General features: G+C 32.8%; 1 protein-coding gene across 1 annotated transcript; it reads left to right on the top strand.

The window, feature by feature from the left end:
- The first annotated feature begins 18762 nt into the window (after positions 1-18762).
- Positions 18763-23763, top strand: LOC149536879 (cytochrome P450 734A1-like). Its single transcript, XM_089805406.1, has 5 exons — positions 18763-19230; positions 19394-19617; positions 22065-22306; positions 22561-22954; positions 23219-23763. Exons 1-5 carry the CDS (start codon positions 18960-18962, stop codon positions 23642-23644), a joined length of 1557 nt encoding a protein of 518 aa, XP_089661532.1. The 5' UTR covers positions 18763-18959; the 3' UTR covers positions 23645-23763.
- Positions 23764-24183: the final 420 nt, after the last annotated feature.

The following is a 24183-nucleotide window of genomic DNA, read 5'->3' as shown; positions in this document are numbered from 1 at the left end:
TCTTTGGTTTGGATTGGGTGTTGCATTTGGATATTATCTTGATATTGAACTTTATTTATCCTTCATCATCACTTCCTTAATATGCCAAAATAAGAAATTATTTTTTCATCTTAAGGTGGGAGCATACATGGTACCCTTATCTTTTTCACATGTTTTTATTTTTGAAGCACACCATATAAAGTACACTAGCATGACACAACTTGTTAGGGCTAGTTGTTGTCTCTGTATACATATCTTGGATCAGTTGACTAGAATACCACACAAACTTGCTGGACCACTTGATCTATCCTAGTGCATACATAAATCATTCTTGTAATACAAAGTTTTCGCAAGGTGCAAATTTGTAAGATTGACTATCAGGAACACAAACCCACAAGACCATTCAATCCTCCCCTATTTTCTTTGTAGGATTGACTATTGGGAACAAAAACTTGATAGACCATTTGATCCTACCTCATTTTTTAAAAATGGGATTGACTATTGGGCACACAAACCTAGTACACTATTCAATCATATCCTCTTTGTGTGATTCACAATAAGGAACACAAACCTTATCGGGCAAGTTGACCACATCCTCTTCTCTCTCTTTCTTTCTTTGGCATCTCGCTTTTTATGATTTTAAGATATGATAAAGACTCAAGTTCCTTAGGAGAAAATACAAATTCTACGTATGACTTAGAGTACTTTAGCCTATTTTTCTTGGTATGATTTTTGGGTTATATCTTCAAATCTATGTATTGTTCCTAGCTTGATGATTTCTTTGTCTCTTAATTTGTGATAAGATCATCCTTTTCTTTCGATCTACTTTACTGTGACTTGTAGGAAACTTATAATCCTACTAAAGTGGGGACTAAATGTACCATCTTAAAATGGAGACACTTTCCTTTTAAGACCTTTTAGAATCCTCTCCATAATGCCTTCACTCAATCATGGATGTACCCATGATCGATCCCCTTTTTCTCTTATCTTCTTCATCTTTCCACCCTATTTCTTCTAGTATCTACCTCTTCTTTATATAACACTCTCAACCTAATCTCTAGGACTAGGTTGACTTATTTCAACCTATTCTAGACTAAGTCTACCCAAAATGACCTAGTCCCTAATGATTTTGGGGATCTAGACTTGAAAGGCCTCAGGGGCTTAATTAGTTTTAATTTTCTCTCCAGTAAGCTTGTATTGTTTTCTCACCTAAAAACTCATATAAAAGGAGGATTGAATACTTCATTTTCATATATTCAATTCTAAGATCACATTGCACCCTCAAGCTCTTTCTCTATGTTCAATACGTCTTCCTTTTGCATTCAAGGAGTTCAAGTATTCAAGATTATCAAGCATTTTCAAGCATTCAAACAAGGATATTTCTATCTAGCACTAAAGGATCCTTGGTGAGCATTTCCTCTTTAAGATCTTGATTATTATTAGCCATCAAGGGAGGAGATATACATTAAGTAATTCATCATATTCTTCATTATTGAACACTTACATCCATGGCACCATGATGGGATTATGGCATATATGTTGCAAAGTGTGGAGATACCCTACATTCCTAGTTCAAGATCTACAATGCATTACATACAACATCCTTATTGACAAGGGTTTTTAAGCAAAGTGAATCTTAACATTTATCTTATCTTTTAGTCATTTACATTTGTATTTCTCATTTACGATTAATTCCTTAACCTAGGGCTTTACCAAGGAAATCCCTCATCCAACCCAACCATAAAAACACTCTTCTTTATTGTGTTTATTTGCAAGGTATTAATTGGAGCTTACAGACCTGAAACCTACTCCTCAGGAGCTTTATGAAGAAGTTCTCTACATAATTATCGAAATATGTCAACTATGTTGTAAGATGTCCTTCCAAGTCAACCTAGTCCTTTAATTCCTTCTCAATAAGAGTTTTATGGGTTTTGTTCATTTCATCATTTTATTCCGAGATTGGTAGCCAAATATTAAAAAAGAATTAGGTCCATGAATTTTGGAGTTAAAATACATCTTCCTCTATGCATTTCAAGGTTATTCTTTCAAATTTTATTTCCTTTTATATCTTTACCCTAGATATATATCTTAATTGGGCTAATTGTGTACAAATAGTATCTAAATTACATTATTCAAGAAAATGGTTCAATTTCACATACACATTATCCTATAAGGGTTTAAGAGTTTATTTATTTGTATTTAATTTCCTTTTATAATTCAGATTTTGTATTGGTACCCTTCTTCCTTTGGGTTCCATCTAATCTAATTTGGATCATGAGTGGAATCATATTTGGAAACTCTCCTCTTTCCCTTTCATACTATTTGTGTAAATACGTATTTACTATTTACACTTACTTAAGTTTACTTAGGTTAATGCATTATTTTATTATATTACATTATTTTATTATTTATATATTTTGTGAGACACTTAGGAGTTTGTGTACTTTCATGAGTCGTCATGTTGACAACACAAAAGTAAGCAACTCTAATTCAACACATGGTGTCTACAACACTAGAGTTTGCATCATTAACTAAGTTATCATGTAGACAACATAGTTATTCACACTCCTAATTTATCACATGGTGTCTACAACATTATTTTGTGTGCTACACCTTTGTAGGCTTATCCTCACATCATTGCACTTACTTATGTGCTTAATAGAGGATAACCCACACTGGGTGGACATGTGCTTGGTTGTATGACTTATCATGTTTCTGAATCCTATGCATTCTAGAAGCATTCTAGAGGTCTTTATATATAGGCACTCCTAGTGTACTTTCACATTGAATCAAATACATATCGATATTCTGATCATACTCTTTCTGATCTAATGTTGTGCTTGTGCTTGAGTTCTTTGATCTTGGGTGAATTTCGCCCTAAAGAAAATTCTCACATGGTATCAAAGCTTGGAGAATTTCTCTACACATAACCGTTCAAGACCATCTTGTTGCTTCAACACCTGAGCCTAAATTTTGGAGTATCGCAATCATTGGGAGTGTTTAGAGCTAGAACAGACCTCGCCATTGCATCTAGAACATCGATTCGGTGAAAATCAACTATAAATTTGTCTACCCTAGGCCAAAGTCGATTGTAAGGCAATTTCTTATTGCAAATCAACACTCGGAGGGCCGATTTGCAAGTTTAGATATGATCTTTTAGATCTATAATTTAATTTTATTCGGATCTATTATTTTATTTCTCTGTATTTTCGTATTTTATTTCTTTGTATTTCTGTCACAATATTTTTTCATATTTTCAGATTTTTTCAACCCAATTGGGCCAGTAGAGAAATTTTTTTATAGGCATTGGGCACTTACACCCCAACCCTATACATGCAATGATCACATTTTCTGCCACACATGTTCACAGCAATTATTCTAGCCTTCATACACAAATTTTGGCCACATTTGACACACAACAACAGACAAATTCCAACACATACCACTGGTAGTTTCATTCAATGAACCTGGTGACCTAGCTTGTTTATTTTATCTCAGCCTGCCATGAGTCTTATCTATTTCATAGGCTGCTTGCATGTGCAATGTGGTATTATTACTAACCCCACCTGTCGGCCATGCCTTCAACTTCGGCCACCATGCATCCCTTTCTGGCTATTCTCCATTGTTTGCCGCATTGACGACCATAGTCCATGTTTTTCTAGCCATAATAGTCCACGTGGATCTATTCCCCATCTGTTTTGTTTGCCATGCACAAAGCTACCGTCACGCAAAAAAACTCTAGCATTATCATCAGCAAGTAACTTTCCTAGCTATCCTCTATTATCCAGCATGAGCATGAAGCTTCCAATTTTGATACCTTTTTCAACATCAAACTGTCCACGACATTTTTTTTGGCCTTGTTGCAATGTCCAATCACAAGACAACATGTGGAATAACCCCCCAACTTAGTTGCCAAGTCAACAAACCATACAATTGCCATGTGTCACATTTGTACAGCTCTGTACAGTCCAGTCAGCCTACCACGTTAGCAAGGGAGGCTAATTTTTTTGCTGATGTCATCATTTTATGGGATTAAATTTCATAACCATCTGACCATCATTCCTAGGATTTTTTAAACTATTGTAATGGTTGTTTGACCATCAAATTTAAGCTCACAATTTTTTTCCCAGACCCCTCTTCAGATTTTTTTTTTGATTTGGCAACCTGACTTTGAGAGGCCATACTCAATCATCTGAACTCCAAATTAGGTGCAATTTTTTTTGAATTTGGGTAGAATTTCTTAAATTTTTTAGTGGTGGTGTTCTTTTCTAGTTTTGGTGTAAGGATTTGTTAGAAATTGCATTTTTTGGTGACTGTACCTATTCAATCGTGCATTTTGTAACTTGAAAGGCTCCGTACGGGCTCATCTGGACACATTTTCAGGTTCCATATTTTTTAAAGTGCATTATTTTTTGTCTACTTTCCAAATCTACAATTAGATTCTGGGTTGTGTGCACAAAAGTCTCACTTTAGGACTTAGGGCCTTTTATGCATTGTAATGCTTTGATTACTTTTCAAAATTGTTGTACATCTGAGCTACAATGCTTAGTGATAGATTTGAGCCTCAAAAGGTAGTGTAAATAGCAAAAATTAGAAGTCTACTTTGTACTTTTTGATAAGTGGCCTAGTGTACATACACTAAATATAAAGTGCCAAAAGCATTTAATTATTATTATTATTATTATTATTATTTGGTTGGGGGGGGTGTGTATTGTGTTCGTGTTTCTCTTTTGTGCTCTTTTACTTTTCTACATCATGGGTTCACCTAAATGTCCACTTCTAACTTCACACAAATATTCTACATGGAAAGATATTGCATGGAGTAGATTAATGGAAAAAGGTCTAAGTCTTTATGTTGATAGAATAATTCCCAAACCCACTAATTCTACAACACTCATTGATTGGCAAAAACAAGACCAACATGCTTTAGGAATTATAAAGAATTGTGTACATAGAGATCTCTTCTTCCACATTTCCAGTTTCAAGGAATCTAAACCTACATGGGATAAACTTGAATCATTGTATGGTAAGGTGGATGAGGAAAAGGGATTCTAGATTGAGGATGATCTACTTCTATTGGATCCAAAGAAATTTGACACAATTCAGGATTATATCAACAAAGCCAATAAGTTTAGGGCACTACTTAATGATTGTGGAAATCCAATGAAGGATGAAAAGTTGATTCATCACATCCTGAAGAGTCTACCTTTAGAGTATGCTTCCTTTGTTTCAAGTTATAATACTCACAGGTTAACCATGGGAAGTGCTTTCCAGAAGCCTACATTTGATGCTTTTGCAGAGATGTTGATTTTTGAACAATCTCACTTGATAGATATGGGACTTCTCATGTCATCAAAGACCAAATAATTAGTGGCTAGTGATGAGAACCAATCAATTCAAGGAGGAAAAAATTCTAACAATAAGAAGAAGAAGTAGTGGAAGCAGAAATCACAATCTGAGACACAACAATCCTCCTCACAACAAGGCAGTTCTTCTTCCAACAAGAAGGGAAACAATGAAAAGAAGGACAAAATTTTTTGTGCATATTGCAAGAAGCCAAATCATGATGAGCATCATTGCAAGATTAAGAGAATTGATGAGTTGGAAAACCTACTCAAGAAAAACAAAATTCAAGTGCCAGGTACTTCTAAGGATTCAACTCCACCCATTTCAAAGGGAAAAGGGCAAGCACTTATGGCAAACACAAGTTCTTCATCAAAATGGATTCTTGACTCAGGTGCCTCGTATCACATGGGTTCTTCAAAGGGAGATTTTTCTTCATTGAAGTAGTCATAGGTACCGTATCTTTGTGGGAGATGATACTAAAATGGAAGTTGAAGGGAAAGGACATGTGGGAATGGAAAATGGGGAATTCAAAGATGTTCTCTATGCTCCAAACCTAAGCTCTAATCTCCTCTCAATTTACCAAATCACTCACCTTGGAGATGGCAATAAAGTTGAGTTCCTTCTAGATTCAGTGATGGTGCGAAGTCTTAAAGATGATTCATTGGTTGCAGTGGGGAAAGCCAATCATGACAAGAGGCTTTATTCCTTCTCCCACTTTGTGCCTAAGTCTCCTTCACATGCCTTGCTAACTCAATCTAATTCACAAATCAAACTATGGCATGAGTGGTTTGGTCATCTTGCCTTCCGCTATCTTTAGCAACTTTTCTCCAAAAGCATGGTCAAAGATCTACCTAGCATCAACTTTTCTAAGGGTGAGTGTTCATCATGTTTAGTGGATATGCATCTTGAGGAGAAGTATGATAAAGGGAAGTCTTCAAGAGTACTAGTTGTTCTTCCAGTGGTTCACATGGTAGTAGCAGGTCCTTTTACAATGACATCAGTCAGCCAAGGCCACTACATCCTTACTTTTGTTGATGACTTTTCATGCTACACATGGATCTATTTTCTTCATCACAAGAATGAAGTGTTGGACAAGTTTCCAGCCTTTAAAATTCATGTTGAACAGAAATCAAGGAAGCCATCAAGGTTCTACGTATAGAAAATGAAAGTAGATATGTGGATAAAAAAAACTTAAAGACTTTTACAAACTTGAGGGTATTGATCTTCACAATCCACCAGCATTAAATCTACACAAGATAGATGTTGTAGCACCGAGGATACAAACTCTTAAGTCCATGACAAGTTGCATGATATAAGCCAAGTCTCTTGATCCTACACTAGAAGTCAAAGCTATCAGCAGTTCCACTCACATACTTAATAGGTCTCCTCATAATGTCTTAGATGGAAAGACACCTTTTGAGGCATGGTGTGGCAAAAAACTAGTTGTGAGTCACTTTAGAGTCTTCGATTGTCCAGCATGGGAAAACATATCTTCCAAGGGATGCAAGGCACCACCACCTAGGCCTTGTACTTTCATTAGATATGAAGATGGTGTTAAGGCATACAGACTTATTGATCCTGAGATGCATGAAATCTTTGTGGAGAAGGATGTACACTTTGAGGAAAGTTCACCCAAATTATCCCTAATCCTCTCTGCACTTCATAAATTGTGGAAACTGATAATGACACTAGCAATAGTGCTTCAATAGATTCAGATATGTGGGGTTCTATCAGTAGTTGCAGTGAGAGGTCACAACATTAGTATAGTCCACATGCATACATTGCCATAGTGATAGGTCTAGCACAACAGGGTACACCTTGTCTTCCAGCTCCAACAGCAATGGATGACTTCTTGGAAAACATTTCAAGTTTGTTCGTGGAGTCACACATAGCAAACTTGGGAGACATCCTTGATGATTTACATCTTCTCTTTGATGAAGATGATCCTTCTACAGTTTTTGTGAGGGCTCACTCTAACCCTCATGTCCATTCTCTAAATGATCAATCTTCATAGGTTGACATGATTGTGGATCCTTATGAACAATAGTTGTCAGAGGTCTCTTTATTAGTTGAGGAGGTTGTTGGTTCTTTGGAACAGGTTCTACCTACATCATTGCCAAATCTGCATTCAGTCTTTTCACCAGTGTTGGAAGGGGCAACCATCAGCATCGACATAGGGACACTTGAGTAGGTTTCAAGGTCAACATACATCTTTGGCATTATACCTTTGTCGTTGTTTCTTCCAAAGGGGAGGAACATCATTCAACACTCTTGGACCAGATTCTACCTTGGAGCGACTTTCATTTATCGACATTCTTCCTTTAGGGGGGGGACTACCTTGTCTCTCTTCCTCTTCTTTCGTATGGGGGGACTTTTTCCTCTTAGGGTGTTTTGTCCTTCTCATTCTTCACTATTGTATATACTTAATGTATGTCATAATGGGGGGGTCTTGATTACTCCATCCATCCATGTATCTTGTGTTTTCATCTCTCATTTTGGGGGAGGGTTTTTCCCATGAGGTTTTCCCTCTTTCTCTACTTTATGGGATATTGCATTTCATTGTGTACATGGGTACCTAACATGGCCTAGTAGCTAAGACTCATCATGCATTTCATCCCAGCTTTCGTAAGCTTAAGTGCATTCCCCTAAATTGTACTTAAGGGGGGTGTTGGAGTAAATGTGTATTGACTATTTACACTTACTTAAGTTTACTTAGGTTAATGCATTATTTTATTATATTGCTTTATTTTATTATTTATTTTGTGAGACACTTAGGAGTTTGTGTACTTTTATGAGTTGCCATGTTGACAACACAGAAGTAAGCAACTCTAATTCATCACATGGTGTCTACAACACTGGAGTTTGCATCATTAACTAAGTTTTCATGTAGACAACACAGTTATTTGCACTCCTAATTTAGCACATGGTGTCTACAACATTATTCTGCATGTTACACCTTTTTGGGCTTATCCTCACATCATCGAACTTACTCCTATGCTTAATGGAGGATAACCCACACTTGGTGGACATGTGCTTGGTTGTATGACTTATCATGTTGCTAACTCCTATGCATTCTGGAAGCATTCTAGAGGCCTTTATATACAAGCACTCCTAGTGTACTTTAACAGTGGATCAAATACATATTGATATTCTGATCATACTCTTTCGTCTATTGTTGTGCTTGTGCTTGAGTTCTTTGATCTTGGGTGAATTTTTCCCTAAGAAAAATTCTCACACATACATATTTGAATGGCTTAGAGGCTCGAATAAGTGACAACCTACAACCCTATCAAAGCATCTCCATCTCCCCCCTAAACATTTAGTTTCATCTTTGGGATCTTTTCAAAATGGAAAATACTGAAAAGACTACAATGTTAAAGAAATTTACAAATTAAAAAATATAAATTTATTTTTTACTATTGGCTACTAGCAATTTTTCTAGTAGTCCTTTTCTTTTTTCTTTTAGAAATATTAAGAAAAATGTGGCCATTGCAAGTTGCATTGTGGAAATAGGATAGGTGGGACAAATGTTTCTCTCTTTCATTAGAGAGTTGAAAATGTGTTGGATAGTTGGTGATTATCTTGTGTTAGGTGGCTCCTTACTTTTTTATATTCACAATATTTTTAATTACCAACTATTTTCCCTCAAGTTTCCTCTTTTCCTCACTTTTGATGCATGCCTCAATGTTAGACAAAGGAAAAATCATATTTAATGTGCGCATTTCTATTGTTTAATGTTTAATGTGTGCATGCTTCTATTTTATCATATTTTTTATTTTGAATTTTGAATTATAATCTATTGGCTCAATATCATTTTTGGAGGTTAGTTTTATTTGTGATTTACTTAGTCTGACCATTCTAGCTCCATTTTAGGCACAAATCTTTATTTGGGTCTCCATGTTTGTTTGACCCAATTGCCCAAACTTCCTTTTACTTTTCCATGCTCTACATTAATGAGATTTATCATTTTATTTGCTAATTAGTCAACAAAAACACTATATGTCGAGTGACACTTTTGAAATGTAGTCCTAAATTCTAAATTGTTTGGAATTTTTATGGGCATCTATCTATTTAATGTTGGCTTACCTTTATGATTTAGAAGCACCATGTTAGTTTAAAAATTAGTTTTCACAATAGTCTAGGGCAATTAGTTTCACTCCTTATTTCATCCATAAAGAATTATGGTTTAATTGGATGAAAGCCTAACTAATGTATTATTTATCATTTCAATAAAGGATAAGTTAGAAGCATCAATCTATCTAATTTGAGCAATGGTTTCTATCAATCAATGTATTTGGATTTTTATGATAGTTTTTTCTATCTATACTTGTGTTTTAGAGAATGACATCTTAAGTGGTTTTCTCACAATGATCAGTGTATACTAAGTTGGACATTGATGAACGAGAGCAATGGATTAGAGAAAATACTTCTAGGGGAAAAAGGCACAAAGGATAAAAGTCATTTTAAAATTATCCAATAACTCTAAAAGTTGAGACCTAAGAATCAAGTATTGGGTGTTGCATGAGTATTAGCATATTTTAGGTTCTTGCATCTTTGAAAATCTTTGATCTCTATTAGATTATAATTATATTTCTTAAACCATTGCTCTTTTGCATATATTAGAGTAGGGTATTTATAGTCATTCTCTCCATTTTATCAAGCAATTGTTATCAATGGCCATGGGCTAAACTAAAGTCAATAAGTTTGTGCAAAAAAATTATTGTTAGATAATGTACTTGATTTCGAGGAAGTTTATCTTGATGCAATTTTGTGAAATCCTCAATTTTGATATCAAAATGTAATTTATTTTAATTAGTACTATAATACAATGTCTTGTATACAAAATCCCTTATGAAAGTACATTATAGAGAAAAGATAAATTACTAGGTTCCTTGTTTGGAGACTTGGCTCTAGGCTTTCCCTGGTTACAAAAAATTCTTGCTCCCTCTTTTTGTTGATACTATTGAACTAATAGATGTTGCTTATATTATTATGATATCTACCTTGAAAAAACAAGGTTTTGTCTTTGTGTGTTCACACTTTGACCTTAAAGCATTTGATTACTTTTACACACTTGTGTTCTATTAATTGTATTTTTTAGAAGTTTCTTTGTTTACATATGTTGTCCACTTTGAGGCTCTAAATATAGTTGATAATATTAATTCTTAAAATTATTTTTTCTCTTCTTTTAGAAATTCACTTTAAAATGCTAAATGTTTCTAGTATCACTATTAGTGTTGTGTAGATCTATGTTTATGCAATAGCTGCAAGGTCACATCCTCTTGTAATTTACTCTTTTATTTATTTTACAAACCCCTTTGATAGTGAAATCAACTTAGCTGGAATATTGCTTGGCTTTATATGGTTTTGAATTACAATCTCCCATTAGCCATAATATTATCTAGATGTGACATCATCTTCAATATAAATCTTGATTGCCAATTCTAGGTTTATTAAATTCTTAGCATATGTAATTGTTCTCACATTTTTCTATATCTTTTTTAGCTTCATTGGTTTTATGTGTAAACTTAAGTTTCTTGAATTTTAAATCTTTGTGTTACACCAATATTTTCTCTATTTGATCTTTCTTTACTAAATTCTTGAATACCAAATGTACTATTACTTTTATGAATACAGGTAAGCTACTTATATATTGCTTGGTGCTTTTGTAGCTATAAACTAGTAAATCTTAAGCATACCTTGTTCTAAAATAGAATGCTCTTAATATTTATGTTTAAGAAGCTCTATGTATATTCTCAAGTTATTAATATATAGTAAGGACAAAAAGAATAGGCTCTTTGTTACAATAAAGTTACAGTCACCATAGCTAAAAGAGCCATTCATCAAAAATGATCACAACTTTTTAAGTGACATGGAAAACACAAAAATGCATAAATACTAAAATAAAAATTTGAAAAGTATATAAATCATTCTACATGTACCAACAAGTTGGCACTGATGGAGGTGTAGGTACCTTACTTATAAAATAAGTAAAAAATTGCAATTTATTCAAATCAATCTAATAGAATATTGCCAAAATTCATAAGAGAAAAGGAAGCTCTATTCAATAGTTTTATTTTTGAAGTAGTAGATTTTGAAAATTGGTCTAGTTGTGTAGTTTTTTTTCTCATGTAGGACCTCAATTGATGAAAATTGTCACAGCAATAGCTTCTTGGTGTCATCTTAACTTTACAGGTAGTGTATCTCATATTGTGGCTTTCAAGCCAACATATCAGGTAAACATAAATACGCTACTAAATACAATTACTTATTGCATTTGTCTTCAGTAGTAGTTTATATCTAGTGTTGTATTCCATAAACATAGAGGTTTGCATAAGTATTTGTGTAGAATCACAATAATCCATTAATAAGATGAGAAGATCAGAGGAAACGAACATGCCCACACTTATAAAATGGAAAATATTTTTAAAAATTATTTAAAAAGGGTTTCTTTCCACTCCCTTCTTTACCCATTATCAAAATTTTGCATAGTTCATGATTTCATTTCTTAATTTAGTAGATGGGAAGCCGCACTTAACTTCTCTTCTTTGTATCAATAGTTTTCAAATTTTTACACCCCTACAATGTAAAGACTATAATCAACATAAGTCTATTTTGAAGATGTGTTTGATTTTTTAAAATTTCACTATATATTTATTTGAGGAAATGCTTGGTTCTTTTTTCATCATGAATCTATCGTTGGTCATGCAAGTGCAGAATTTTTGTTGAAAACAATTGTTATTATATAGATTTTTGCTCTCATTATTAGTTTCTAAAAAATGAGAGCTATAATGTTTTTTGCTATGGTTTTTCGTCTCTTCCCATTTTTTGTGTATAGGGTTATTGTTGTAGGTATATGTTGTATAGTTTTTTGGGGGTTTAATACTATTTTGGGGGTTGATTCTATGGTTAAAATAGCCGTAATGTTTCCCTTCTTGCAATGGTTGTCAATAATGTAAATACTTATATTCCTAATTGAATTTACAAGTCTCTTAACTTTTTATCCAAAAAAAAAAAGAATTTTAATACTCACAAAGTTAGGAAAAATGAAACTTTAATATAGATTTTTGGCCTTGGGATTGTTGATCTTTTCCACATTGTTATTCTACCTTGGGGGTGTTTTCTTAGCCTCTAGAGATCCTATCTGATTGACATTTGATTTATCTTTTGGCAGACTGTGTCTTTTTTATTTAGAAAACTCATCGTTCTAATCTCGTAACTCTAATAATAAACCAAAATTATACAAATTATATTATTAATAAAATTATTTTTATAAAAATATAAACTATAAATTATATTTTTAACTTGAAATATAATTTAAATTTTTTTTCTAACCATCAAACATTGTGCATGCCTTCAAACCATTGTCCTTCCTCATGTCTCAAGGATTTCGAACTTGAGACACCCATCCACTTTTGTGCTATGTACTCATGTACATGTAATTTAAAATATTAATATTATTTTCTTATTTTAAATGTCTAAAGGATTTTTTAAATAAAAAATGGAACAATTTTGGAAAAGTGAAGGTAAAAAATGAAACAATCTTTGTAGAAATATAAAATGTTGTAAAAATTGTAATATTAGTATATTTTTGGGATCCAATGTAACTTTCAAATTTATAAAATAATTCAAATAAATTATAATTTGTTTATCGATTGTTTTTCATTTGGTGCAAATGTTACTTAATTTAGGGTGATATACTTAAGGTGATATGTGGTATTTGTAAGACAATGGACCATTCATTTTCATTCGTGTTGAGATTTTAAAGTGTAATTCTGAAGTGTTGATGTATTATTATGTTGAAAAATGCATTGACATGTTATTAGAAAGAAATATAATTATCCTAATGAATTTAAGTCATTTCCAAAATTGATCATGTTTATTTTTACAATTACTATTACTTTGTGCACCAAATAAAACAATGTAAAACTTTGAATTATGTTAGAAATTATAAGTCACAAGAATTAACAATTAATTTTCCTTATAAAAACCTAACTTTGTTTATAATGATTGATGCACATCAATTTATGTAGAAAGACAACTCTCTTTGAACATAGTATATACATGATGTGGAAAATAGATTGCACAGTGAGAGACTATAGCATTGAGCCATTTAGTTTGCATATTGTAATGATCTAACTTTTACACCCTAGTGTAAAAGCCATCTTTGCACTTTGTTCTCCTTTAGCCTAAGACATGACTTTTCCACCCCCATTCATTTATATAACTTTCTTGTTCATCACTTGATAAAATATACACACAAGGAAATCATGGCATCCACACACACGTGAAGGCCACAACGATATCATTACACTCTCAAATCCATAAACTTGGTACAAGATAACTTAAATGCAACCACTCTCAATATTTTAAGTATATTATATTTATACTTTCAGATGGTGCATTCTCTAGATGACACACACTATAGGTAGGGACTCCAACTACACCCAACTCTTCTTACATTCTACTTAACATCTTTGTAAGCATCTCTATAAACTTTCCAACCCAATCATGGAGTCAATAAATGTACTAGAAATGTCTAGAACACTTTTTAAGACCCATTCAAAGGTATCCTTTCTCCTGATTTTTAATGCTTTCTCCTAATTTTTAATGGCAGTCATATACAAAGTTCTACTACCATAATTTACACTTTACTATTCTCCTCATGCTTTCTTTTGAACTCCTCTTTCTAAATTCCTCTTCAAGTTCATGGATTTTCCAAATCTCCCATTCAATACAGATGGAAATTTTTTCTTTACATCTATTAATTATGTTTTGGAAAATTAGAATGAAATCTTTTATAAAAAATCAACTTCTTTTGCTTAATATCATGCAAACAAAATTAAAGAACAACATCATTTTCCATAATGGCATGGCTCACAGACTACCCATCTTTGGGATGATGCTTGACTTTTTCTTTTACTAAAGATGTCTTTTCAACTTTCACGTCAAGGTTTTATTGGTAAGAATAGAAAAGGTGGTTTGAGTCAGTTTAACTTCTTGTATGAGTAGTATATCAAGCTTCAATTATCTAATGCTCTGTTTCAAAGGATACTATTTTTGAGGGTTGTTTAGACTTCATATCTTAAGTAAGGCCCTTCATATATAAACTTTTTGAGTTGCCTCCAGAGTTAGTTTCCTTCCATTGAAAAATTTCCTGGCCATCTCTTTCATTCTAAAGGTTCTTCAAAAAGGTCTTCATAGTTTCACATCATCTCCCATTTCCACCTTATTTCCCCCTTATGTCTTCTTTTTTGGCTTATGTCAATCTTCCTAATCATTATTCACCAAAGAGCGTGGTGAACATCTATTGATAAGTGAGGTGAAAACAAATTTAGTGGTTTCCAATGTCAAAATAGGAACAACCACTTTGGGTAGTGAGGCCACGCTCATACCTATTAACTTAGGTGGGGAGAATAAGGCCAAATCTCCCTAGTCACCTATTTTCTTCATACAAGTGTACATTGGAGAACAAGATGACAAAGGTAAGGCATCAATCCCAAGAGCCACTCACATGAGGATGAGATCATCAAAATTCCCATGGTAGTGACTAGAGCCAACAAAGTCCTTGGATGTAAAGTGTATGTATATTAGGAGATTTCTCCATCTTCCAATTATGACTTCACCATTGTAGTTGGTCTAGGTGTCATCAAGGTTTTGTTATGATGTGGAGCTTAATTAGACTCAGAGGTTGATTTTTATCCAGTTTATTTGGCATGGTTTCCCCAGATTTTACTATGAGGGTTTAAGGGCCCAACGCCCCTTGTGGGGTCCTGGGGTCAGCAACCCCATGTGTGCTCCCTATCGTGATATAGGGAGGGGTCAAGGGGCAACACCCTTGAATCCAAAAATGAATTTACTATTGTAAAAGGCATCAAAAGTCATATTTTTCTATATGTCGGTTCATTCTAGCCCTAACTTGTAAGTGGAAAAGGCTTGTATAAAATAGCTTAGGGTCAAGGATTTCATTATGTATGATGAGATTGTAGCTTCTTGCAGTGGTATTGAGTTGTAAGCTATTACAGGTTGTAATCGAGTTGTAAAACTAGATAATAAGAACATTGGACTCATTACTTGGCAGAGGTAGCCTAGGGGTCAAGTGAACTACATTAAATCTTCATAATCTATATAGTTTGTAATGGAAAACAACAAAATTTTTGAAAAAAATTCACTATCATAAAATAACTTTCCTTAATACGTTTGGTATCTAGATTACCCTAACCCCAAATATAAATTCAATATCATAAAATAACTTTCCTTAATACGTTTGGTATCTACATTACCCTAACCCCAAATATGATGCTTTCAAAACCGAATAATTCCTCCGTTCGATTATTTGTCGTGGGATTTATTTCATGACTTGTAGAAGTAATGCATATTTGACCTGCAACGTGGGAGCCGGGTCCTCAAGCGGCACCGGCTACGGTGCAACATATTTGCACCGGCCGGATGCCTTGTACATCATCTCTGACATGTACATTGTCTGACATGTACCGATAGGTGTCAGACGTTTTACATCATTTTTATTATTAGGATTTTTACACTGTTTTGTTGTTTGTAAACGCTTAAGTATGTAATATTAGAATATATATTATTTTCTATTTTAGATAAGCAAAAAATTTTATATATATATATATATATATATATATATATATATATATATATATATATATATATATATATATATATATATATATATTTTTTTTTTTATGTAAATTTTAAATTTATAAAATATAGAAATAAGATAAATAAGATTGATTTTAAATAAGTAAATTATTTATAAAAAAAAATTGAATATGTTAATAAGAATGGGAGATTAAAAAATTTCAATAATTTCTTATATTTATAATCACACTATTATCAATATATTATAAAATTTAATTATTATTATTTATATATTATTAAATAAAGCAATACTTTATATACATTTAAGATTTCTAAAAACCTTTCATTTATTTTATAAAATTTAATTAATTTGTTTTATTTTATTATATATTCTATGTTTTGTGTACTTTGACTCTTTGATTTTTTATTTTATATCTTTATACCATAATTGTGCATCATCATGTTAAGATATTAGATCATGACCATTAGCTATGCTAATTTGTTATGTTATTATTCAATTTTTTTTTTAAAAAAATTATAAATAAATTTATTTTCAATTTTATTATGGTTATAGTTAGAATTTACATTTTATTATTAAATTTTCAGAATTTACCACCGATATAAAACAAATTGCAGGTGGATTGTGTTTGGACTTTTCAACTATCAAAGATGCAGCCGTATCCATTCATTATTCTACTCCTCTTTAAGCTTAAAGGACAAAAATAAGTTAAAACTCTAAAAAATGGTGAACCCACTTAATTGTTTTAGAAAGCAACAAACTCATAAAATACAGAATCATTATAAATGTTGGCTATGTGTGGACATAATTTTGTTGGAAAAAACTCAAACTTAAAGAGATGTTTTTTTGTATTATTTGAAGAGTGTAGTACAATAATTCAGCTCAATTGTCTTTTGAGAATAGTCCATCAACATACGACTAATAACAAAGGAGTCATGTAATCTGATATCACATGCTTTTAACATATAAAATGTCAAAATCCAAGAGTGATTAAGTGGTATTCAAAGCTATCAGTAGTGGAAAAAACAATTCCCCTATTATTATAGTTCAATACTTCATATCATCTTATATTGGCATGCAACTCCTCTACTATGTCCCGTATATTTCTTAGGCATCTTTAAGTCTTATAAGTTATGTTTTTATGGTTGAATTAATTAAAATACAATCTTAGTGTTCCTTGAGGGAATTTAATATTTTTGATATCATCACAAAACAAACAATAAAGATACTTTATAACTTCCAATTTTTAACCCTTTTTAATGTAACTTCCAATTTCAATGTTTTCTTACACAGTATCCTAAGTATTCTAGAAAAAAAATATTAAATAAATAATGTCATAATTCACAAATGAGCATTTTAGTTTGCCCATTACAACATCTTTAGATACTATATATTATGTGTCATCTATATTAAATAAATACAATTAATCAACACTTAATACTGTTAGGGAATACCACCTCTAATCTTGACACTTTCACTTGAAATTTACATTGTCATATAGAAAGGAAGACTAAAATCAAATCATAAGCTAGAAAATGTAAGACATGTGACCTTTATGTACCAACTAAATGTATTTGTGTTTATTACCTTAGTGAGATAATCTACAATCATTATACACCACATTCTTTACCAAATATATGACACTCTAACTATCATATCCAATTCGATCTGTTTCCACTTAAAGTTAATAGTTGAACGCAATCTCTACAATCACAATGCCTCCTCACATGCAAATATTGTAGTCATATAGTTTGGCTCTTTATATGATAAGGTGTCTATATTTTGACTCTTACACCTCAAATTGATAGTTCTTCTAAACAAAGTAAACATATAAATACTTATGTCTCCTACTATTAAAACCACTAACCCAATCTAATCAATAAATCCCTATGTATCCATCAATTTGTCCATATTATTTGTTCTGTGATAGAAAATCCAATAAGTAGGATTTAGTTACAAGAAAATATATGAAAACCCTTTTTAATGTAATTCTAATGCTCTAACTCTAATATATATATATATATATATATATATATATATATATATATATATATATATATATATATATATATATATATATATATATATATATATATATATATCATTTCATTTATATCTTAATGATTAATAAATTCAAAAAATAGAAATAAAATTTTAAATAAATTTATTTATAATTTTTTTAAAAAAAAATTGAATAAAAACATAACAAATTAGCATAGCTAATGGTCATGATCTAATATCTTAACATGATGATGCACAATTATAGTATAAAGATATAAAATAAAAACTCAAAGAGTTAGAAGTACACAAAACATAGAATATATTATAAAATAAAATAAACTAATTAAATTTTATAAAATAAATGAAAAGTTTTTAGAAATCTTAAATATATATAAAGTATTTTTTTATTTAATAATATATAAATAATAATAATTAAATTTTATAATATATTGATAATAGTGTGATTATAAATATAAGAAATTATTGAATTTTTTAAATCTCCCATTTTTATTAACATATTCAAATTTTGTTATAAATAATTTACTTATTTAAAATCAATCTTATTTATCTTATTTCTATATTTTATAAATTTAAAATTTACAAAATATATAAATATATATATATTTTGCTTATCTAAAATAGAAAATAATATTTTTCTAATATTACATACTTAAGCGTTTATAGACAACAAAACAGTGTAAACATCCTAATAATAAAAATGATGTAAAACATCTGACACCTATCGGTACATGTCAGACAATGTACATGTCAAAGATGATGTACAAGACATCCGGCCGGTGCAAATATGTTGCACCGTAGCCGGTGCCGTCCTCAAGCTCCATTTGGCCGTATTTATTAATAGAAAATTCATACCACAGACATATTTATTAATAACAGATATATTCCTTATGTAAATGTAACAAGAACACGGGGGATTCTACGCTTGGGCAGCAATACAGTATACACGTAGTTACAGCAAATCTAAACTTCCATTGGCCACGTCTGTAACATGGATTGGGTATTTTTTGGTTTGGCTGCTCTTTGTGCTGCTTTTGTTTTCTTTCTGTTCGAGATTGTAAGGACAATATGGTGGAAACCCCTGCAATTGAAAAAGCATTTTGAAGCCCAAGGAATCAAGGGCCCTCAATACAGATTATTCCATGGAAATTCCACAGATATATCCAGAATGGTCGATGAGCAGAACTCCAAACCCATGCAACTCTCACATGACATTCTCCCTCGAATCCTTCCTCATCTTCACCAGTGGACCAAAACCTATGGTACAGATTGTATTATGCATATGTTTAAGCTAAGTGGTTTGTCTTAATCATATTACTTGAACTATTTCTGCGGTGTTGTTACAACTTAGTATAGTGGCCTAATAAGAAGAAGATGCATAATTTTGGAGACTATTGATTTATAAACTCGTTATATGTGATACAGGTCAGGATTTTATATTCTGGTTTGGATCAAATGTCAGGTTGGTTGTTCCCCAGCCTGAGCTTATTAAGGAGATACTGTCCACAAAATTTGGCAAATTTCCAAAGCCTCCGAGTGATCCTCTTTCAAGACTACTGTTGGGCAACGGACTTGCGGAGTTGAAAGGTGAGAAATGGGCTCAGCACAGGAAAATCATCAATCCCGCTTTCCATATGGATCTCTTGAAGGTAAGGCACTGGATTTCTCTATTTAGGTCTTAAATTGGAACCAAAATTATCTAAATTAGAGATACCATGTTCCTACTGATAAACAAACATAGATCTACTTTGCATATCAAATGTCTGGAAATTTCATTAGGGTTCGTTGTTGAGCAAAAACCCAATCAACAAGGATAATGCACTCTTTCCAAAGAGCTTTTCATTGGACCTTTACCATTTTCAGAGAGCCAGAGTGATCGCCCTGATTGCCATTACCATTTATTGCCCCATTGAACACGTGTTTAAATAAAATTATTTATGCTGTTTTTAAATCAACTGCCTAGTTAGGAATTGGATCAGAAATGTAAATGTACCACACAGTTCAATCCAGAAACAGCACAAATAATTTGACCATAAACTGTAGGAATTTAATGTCACATAATGAGAATAAGTGCCACTAAATTGCAATTCAGTTTGTTCGTCTCTATTGAATAATTAAGCTAGTGATGCTTCCAGGATGCCCCCACTGCCCTGTTTTGGCATACCTTTAAGGAAAAATTTATGCATAGGGGAAAATGCACATATGCTCTCAATCTCAAATACACAACGTCATATAAAGTAACTACGAAAATACTTTCAGCTAATTCTAAGAATAGTTTTTTGTTTCCCTCAGAATTTCTAGAAATTTCGTTCAAACTATGCATAGCTAAAATACAGCCACAGGTGCATTAGTTGTTTCGGCAATATGGTGGGAATGAAACAGGAGAATCTTCTGTAAGATCTCTTCACCAATCAAATCTGTTCTTCTTGGCATCGAAAAGTCCATCTCGGAAGTGTTGAATGCTAGTTATCACAGAGAAATGCAATCCAGTTTTGTCCAGTTGGGACAGCACTGTCATCAGGGAATTGAAAGGCATCCATGTTCCTTTTGGATGGCTTCATCACAAACAGCCTGCCTTCCCATCACTTAGGGATTCAGTTCAATGGTTCCCCCCCACACGCGTTTCAGCTAAAGTTAACTTTGATGGTTCTTCCTGTGGTAATCCTGGAAAATCTGGGTTTGGCATTTGTATTAGAGATCATCATGGAGAGGTTCTTGCCATCAAAGCGTCCCCTATTCCATCAGGAACCAACAACATGGCTGAGGCTTATGTCCTGTTTGAAGGATTAATTTTGGCAAAAAAAGGGGGTTATCAATTAATTCAAATTGAAGGTGATTCCATGGTGATCATAAACACATGCATTAGACAGGAATCTCATAATTGGAAACTCTCATACATCATTCAACAAATTTGGTTGTTTTTCGATTCATTTAAGGTTATTCATATTTCCCATACCCTGAGAGAAGGGAATATGCTGGCAGATTTTCTGGCTAACATAGGATGTGACGGGATGGATTTTGGGGATCTAAATCTGGGGGCATTTATTAAGTCTAATAGGGAATTCAACAGGCTGATGTTGAAGGACATTAAGAACAATGCTTTATCTTTAGGGAATGCGAGATCTTTATGTTGAAAATCAAATGCAATTGTCAATTATATGCATGTATATGACAAGGATTCCAGGTTTTCTTTCTGATTCTTTCCTGGATGAGTCTTTGAATCAGTTTCTATTATTAATATATTTATGGTGGCTAGCCCACTTTGGCTTAAAAAAAAAAAAAAAGCACCGCCACAGGGACTGATTAAATCATCAAAGAACTGATGTAAACTTATCCAAAGCGGCATCATCGCATAAGCTTTAAATTTGAAAGCAAACTAACAGTGTTTGCAATTCTAAGCCCACAAACTTCACAAAACACCTTCAATTTTGTAATCCAACATCGAAACTACTCTCAGAAGAAATTGTAACATAAAACCATTTGTAAAACTGATAACAACCTTCATTCCCTTCTTTGACATATTCAAATTGATAACTTTTGCTTCAACTGAGCCTTCTAGGTTCAACTAATTTCTCCTTTTTATCCTGCAGCCAGAGACCTAACTGAGTGGTCTGAAAAATACATGTGATTTCACCATATCATGGGTTAGGACAGATTTGAGTGGGCTGCAAAATGCATGTGATTTCACATATCATGGTTGGGACAGATTGAGTGGGCCACAAAATACATGATGATTTCAGTAACTCCTCAAAACCCCATCCACAACCTTAGCAAATTGTTATCATAGCGACTCCTGCGTCAAAATTGGAAGTAGAAATTTTGATTCTATGATATATTTTTGCTTAATTCACTTTCTAGTGGAGATAAGACCTTGCTCTTTTGAAGTTAGGTGCCTTGGGTGGTGCTATTTGAATAGAAATGCTCACTTCAGACACCTGACTGGAAAAGAAAGCTTATCTGTTAGAATGTATGCGTATTATTTTGCAAGTTCTTCTCTATTATGATGTTTATATTCAGAATTTTATAGGATAATATTTATAATCAGCCTGTCAGAAACTTCTAGACTTTAATTTTAAGACAATTTCTGCAATTATAGGGGATGATTCCCACAATTGTGAAAAGCTGTGCCATTATGTTGGATGAATGGAGTAAATTGATAACATCAGGTGCATCGGAAATTGATGTGCAAAAGGAGTTCGATGATCTCACAGCAGATGTTATTTCCCGCACAGCATTTGGTAGCAGTTTTACAGAGGGAAAGCATATCTTTGAAATGCAGACCAAACAGACAATCCTTACACTTGAATTGTATACAAGTGTTTATATTCCAGGTTTCAGGTAACTAACTTCAGCTTTGTGATAGTGCAATTGTGAATCTTAAATTGTGTCTGTCCTTTTCTAAATGAGAGGTTTTCCAATCCTTTCTGAATTGTTCAGCTATGTCATCCCATCTCAAATGCCTTTGTCCTTAAAGAGTGACGTGCATTTGGTAGTCTTCTTTGGGTACTTTTAATAGGTTTTGTTTATGTTGGGCACTTACATTTGCCTTCTTACATTGGTATGTAATGTCTGAGAGTGATTCCCCTCATCAGATTTCTGCCTACTACAAAGAATAGGCAACGTTGGGCTGTGGAGAAAGAAATAAGAAGATCCTTAAGACAAATTATAGATGCCAGGGAAAAGACCGCTATGAGGGATAAAACAGGCAGCTATGGAGCTGATCTGCTTGGTTTCATGATGTCTCAGAGTAAGGAGCAGGGGAGACTCGATTTGAAAAGTAGTGGAACTCTGAGTACAGAGGAAATCATTGATGAATGTAAGACTTTCTACATTGCTGGTCATGAAACCACATCACTCCTTTTGCAGTGGAGCATAATATTGTTGGGCATACATCAAGCTTGGCAAGAGCAAGCTCGCAGAGAGGTGTTGGAAGTATGTGGAAAAAACCATTATCCAGATGCAGACTGCTTAAGTGGCCTCAAAATTGTAAGTAAAATCACAAATCTTTTGAAATTAGTAAACTAATAAACTAGGGTAAAAGCCATTTGCTGGCTGTAGTAAACAAAACAAAATGCAGAGACATAATTCAGATTTATACATATTCTCAGAGCAAAATTTCTTCACAGAATACACTAGGGAGAACTATCCAATTTAGTAACAAGCAATAACAATCATAGTTAAACCAGGACTTAGATTTTCAATTGCAGTATTTCAGGATGTTATAAATATTATTATATGAATGTTTTTCAGGTGGGAATGATAATAAATGAGGCCTTGAGACTTTATCCACCTGCAGTGGATGTACTGCGAGAGGCAAATGAGCCAATGAAGCTTGGAAGGCTTTCAATTCCTGCAGGTACTCAACTTTTGATTCCAATCATTGCAAATCACCATGACCCTGCCTTGTGGGGAGACAATGTTAAAGATTTCAATCCGGGGAGATTTAGTGAAGGAATTGCAAAGGCTGCAAAGCATCAAATGGCATTCATGCCTTTTGGTGCAGGTCCAACTATATGCGTGGGCCAAAATTTGGCCTTGTTGGAAGCAAAACTAATTTTGGCCATGATTCTGCAAAAATATCATTTTGTCACTTCACCCTCATATACTCATGCCCCTATAGTTTTAGGCATTCTGAAACCTCAATATGGAGCTCAGGTTATCTTCAGCATGGACTAATATCTGAGAATGACACTTCCTAAAAGTTCTTTAAGCTATTGGAGCTTTAAGCTAAGATTATATATTTTCTATGGAATGTCATCAAAAAATCAATAAATAGATACTTTTCATTGGATTAATGAGGCATAAGAAACGTCAAACATAGAACAAAAAGTTTTTATTAGCCGATAGATAGCCGATATTGCATCGATATTGCATTGGCTTTTCAATAAAACCTTTCTCACGCTAGTATGTGGTATTCCTTGCCTCCGTTATGGTTTTCTTTATTTTATTAGTCCAGAGACTATTGTTTTCGTATGAATTAAAAACTATTAATCCCGCTTTCATACTTTTACGATCATAGGCAAAAGGAATATATTGTATGGTTCATTGTACTTAGATATCTCTAATTTTTTAGTTTATTTGAATTTTCTGATTTTCCTATTCGTCCGTTTTATTTTCCCAGTGGTTTTATTAGTATTCTTTCTATTAAAAAAAAAAAAAAAAAAAAGCGAGTACATTTCGGAAATCAAAATAGTTTTAAAGTTTTTGTTAGTGTC

This window comes from Cupressus sempervirens, chromosome 10 (assembly GCF_028749045.1).
Source record: "Cupressus sempervirens isolate cs-2001-9-10 chromosome 10, ASM2874904v1, whole genome shotgun sequence".
Classification (NCBI taxonomy): domain Eukaryota; kingdom Viridiplantae; phylum Streptophyta; class Pinopsida; order Cupressales; family Cupressaceae; genus Cupressus; species Cupressus sempervirens.
Note: the sequence above shows the minus strand (reverse complement) of the source record. Positions and strands in the feature narration are given on the sequence as shown.

What these genes read in the sequence shown, in the direction of transcription:
- LOC149536879 (XM_089805406.1), top strand. Translation starts at nt 18,960, where the DNA reads ATGGATTGGGTATTTTTTGGTTTGGCTGCTCTTTGTGCTGCTTTTGTT. An exon ending in CCAGTGGACCAAAACCTATG is followed by an intron (nt 19,231 to 19,393) that starts GTACAGATTGTA and finishes TATGTGATACAG; the next exon opens with GTCAGGATTTTATATTCTGG. An exon ending in GTTTATATTCCAGGTTTCAG is followed by an intron (nt 22,307 to 22,560) that starts GTAACTAACTTC and finishes TCCCCTCATCAG; the next exon opens with ATTTCTGCCTACTACAAAGA.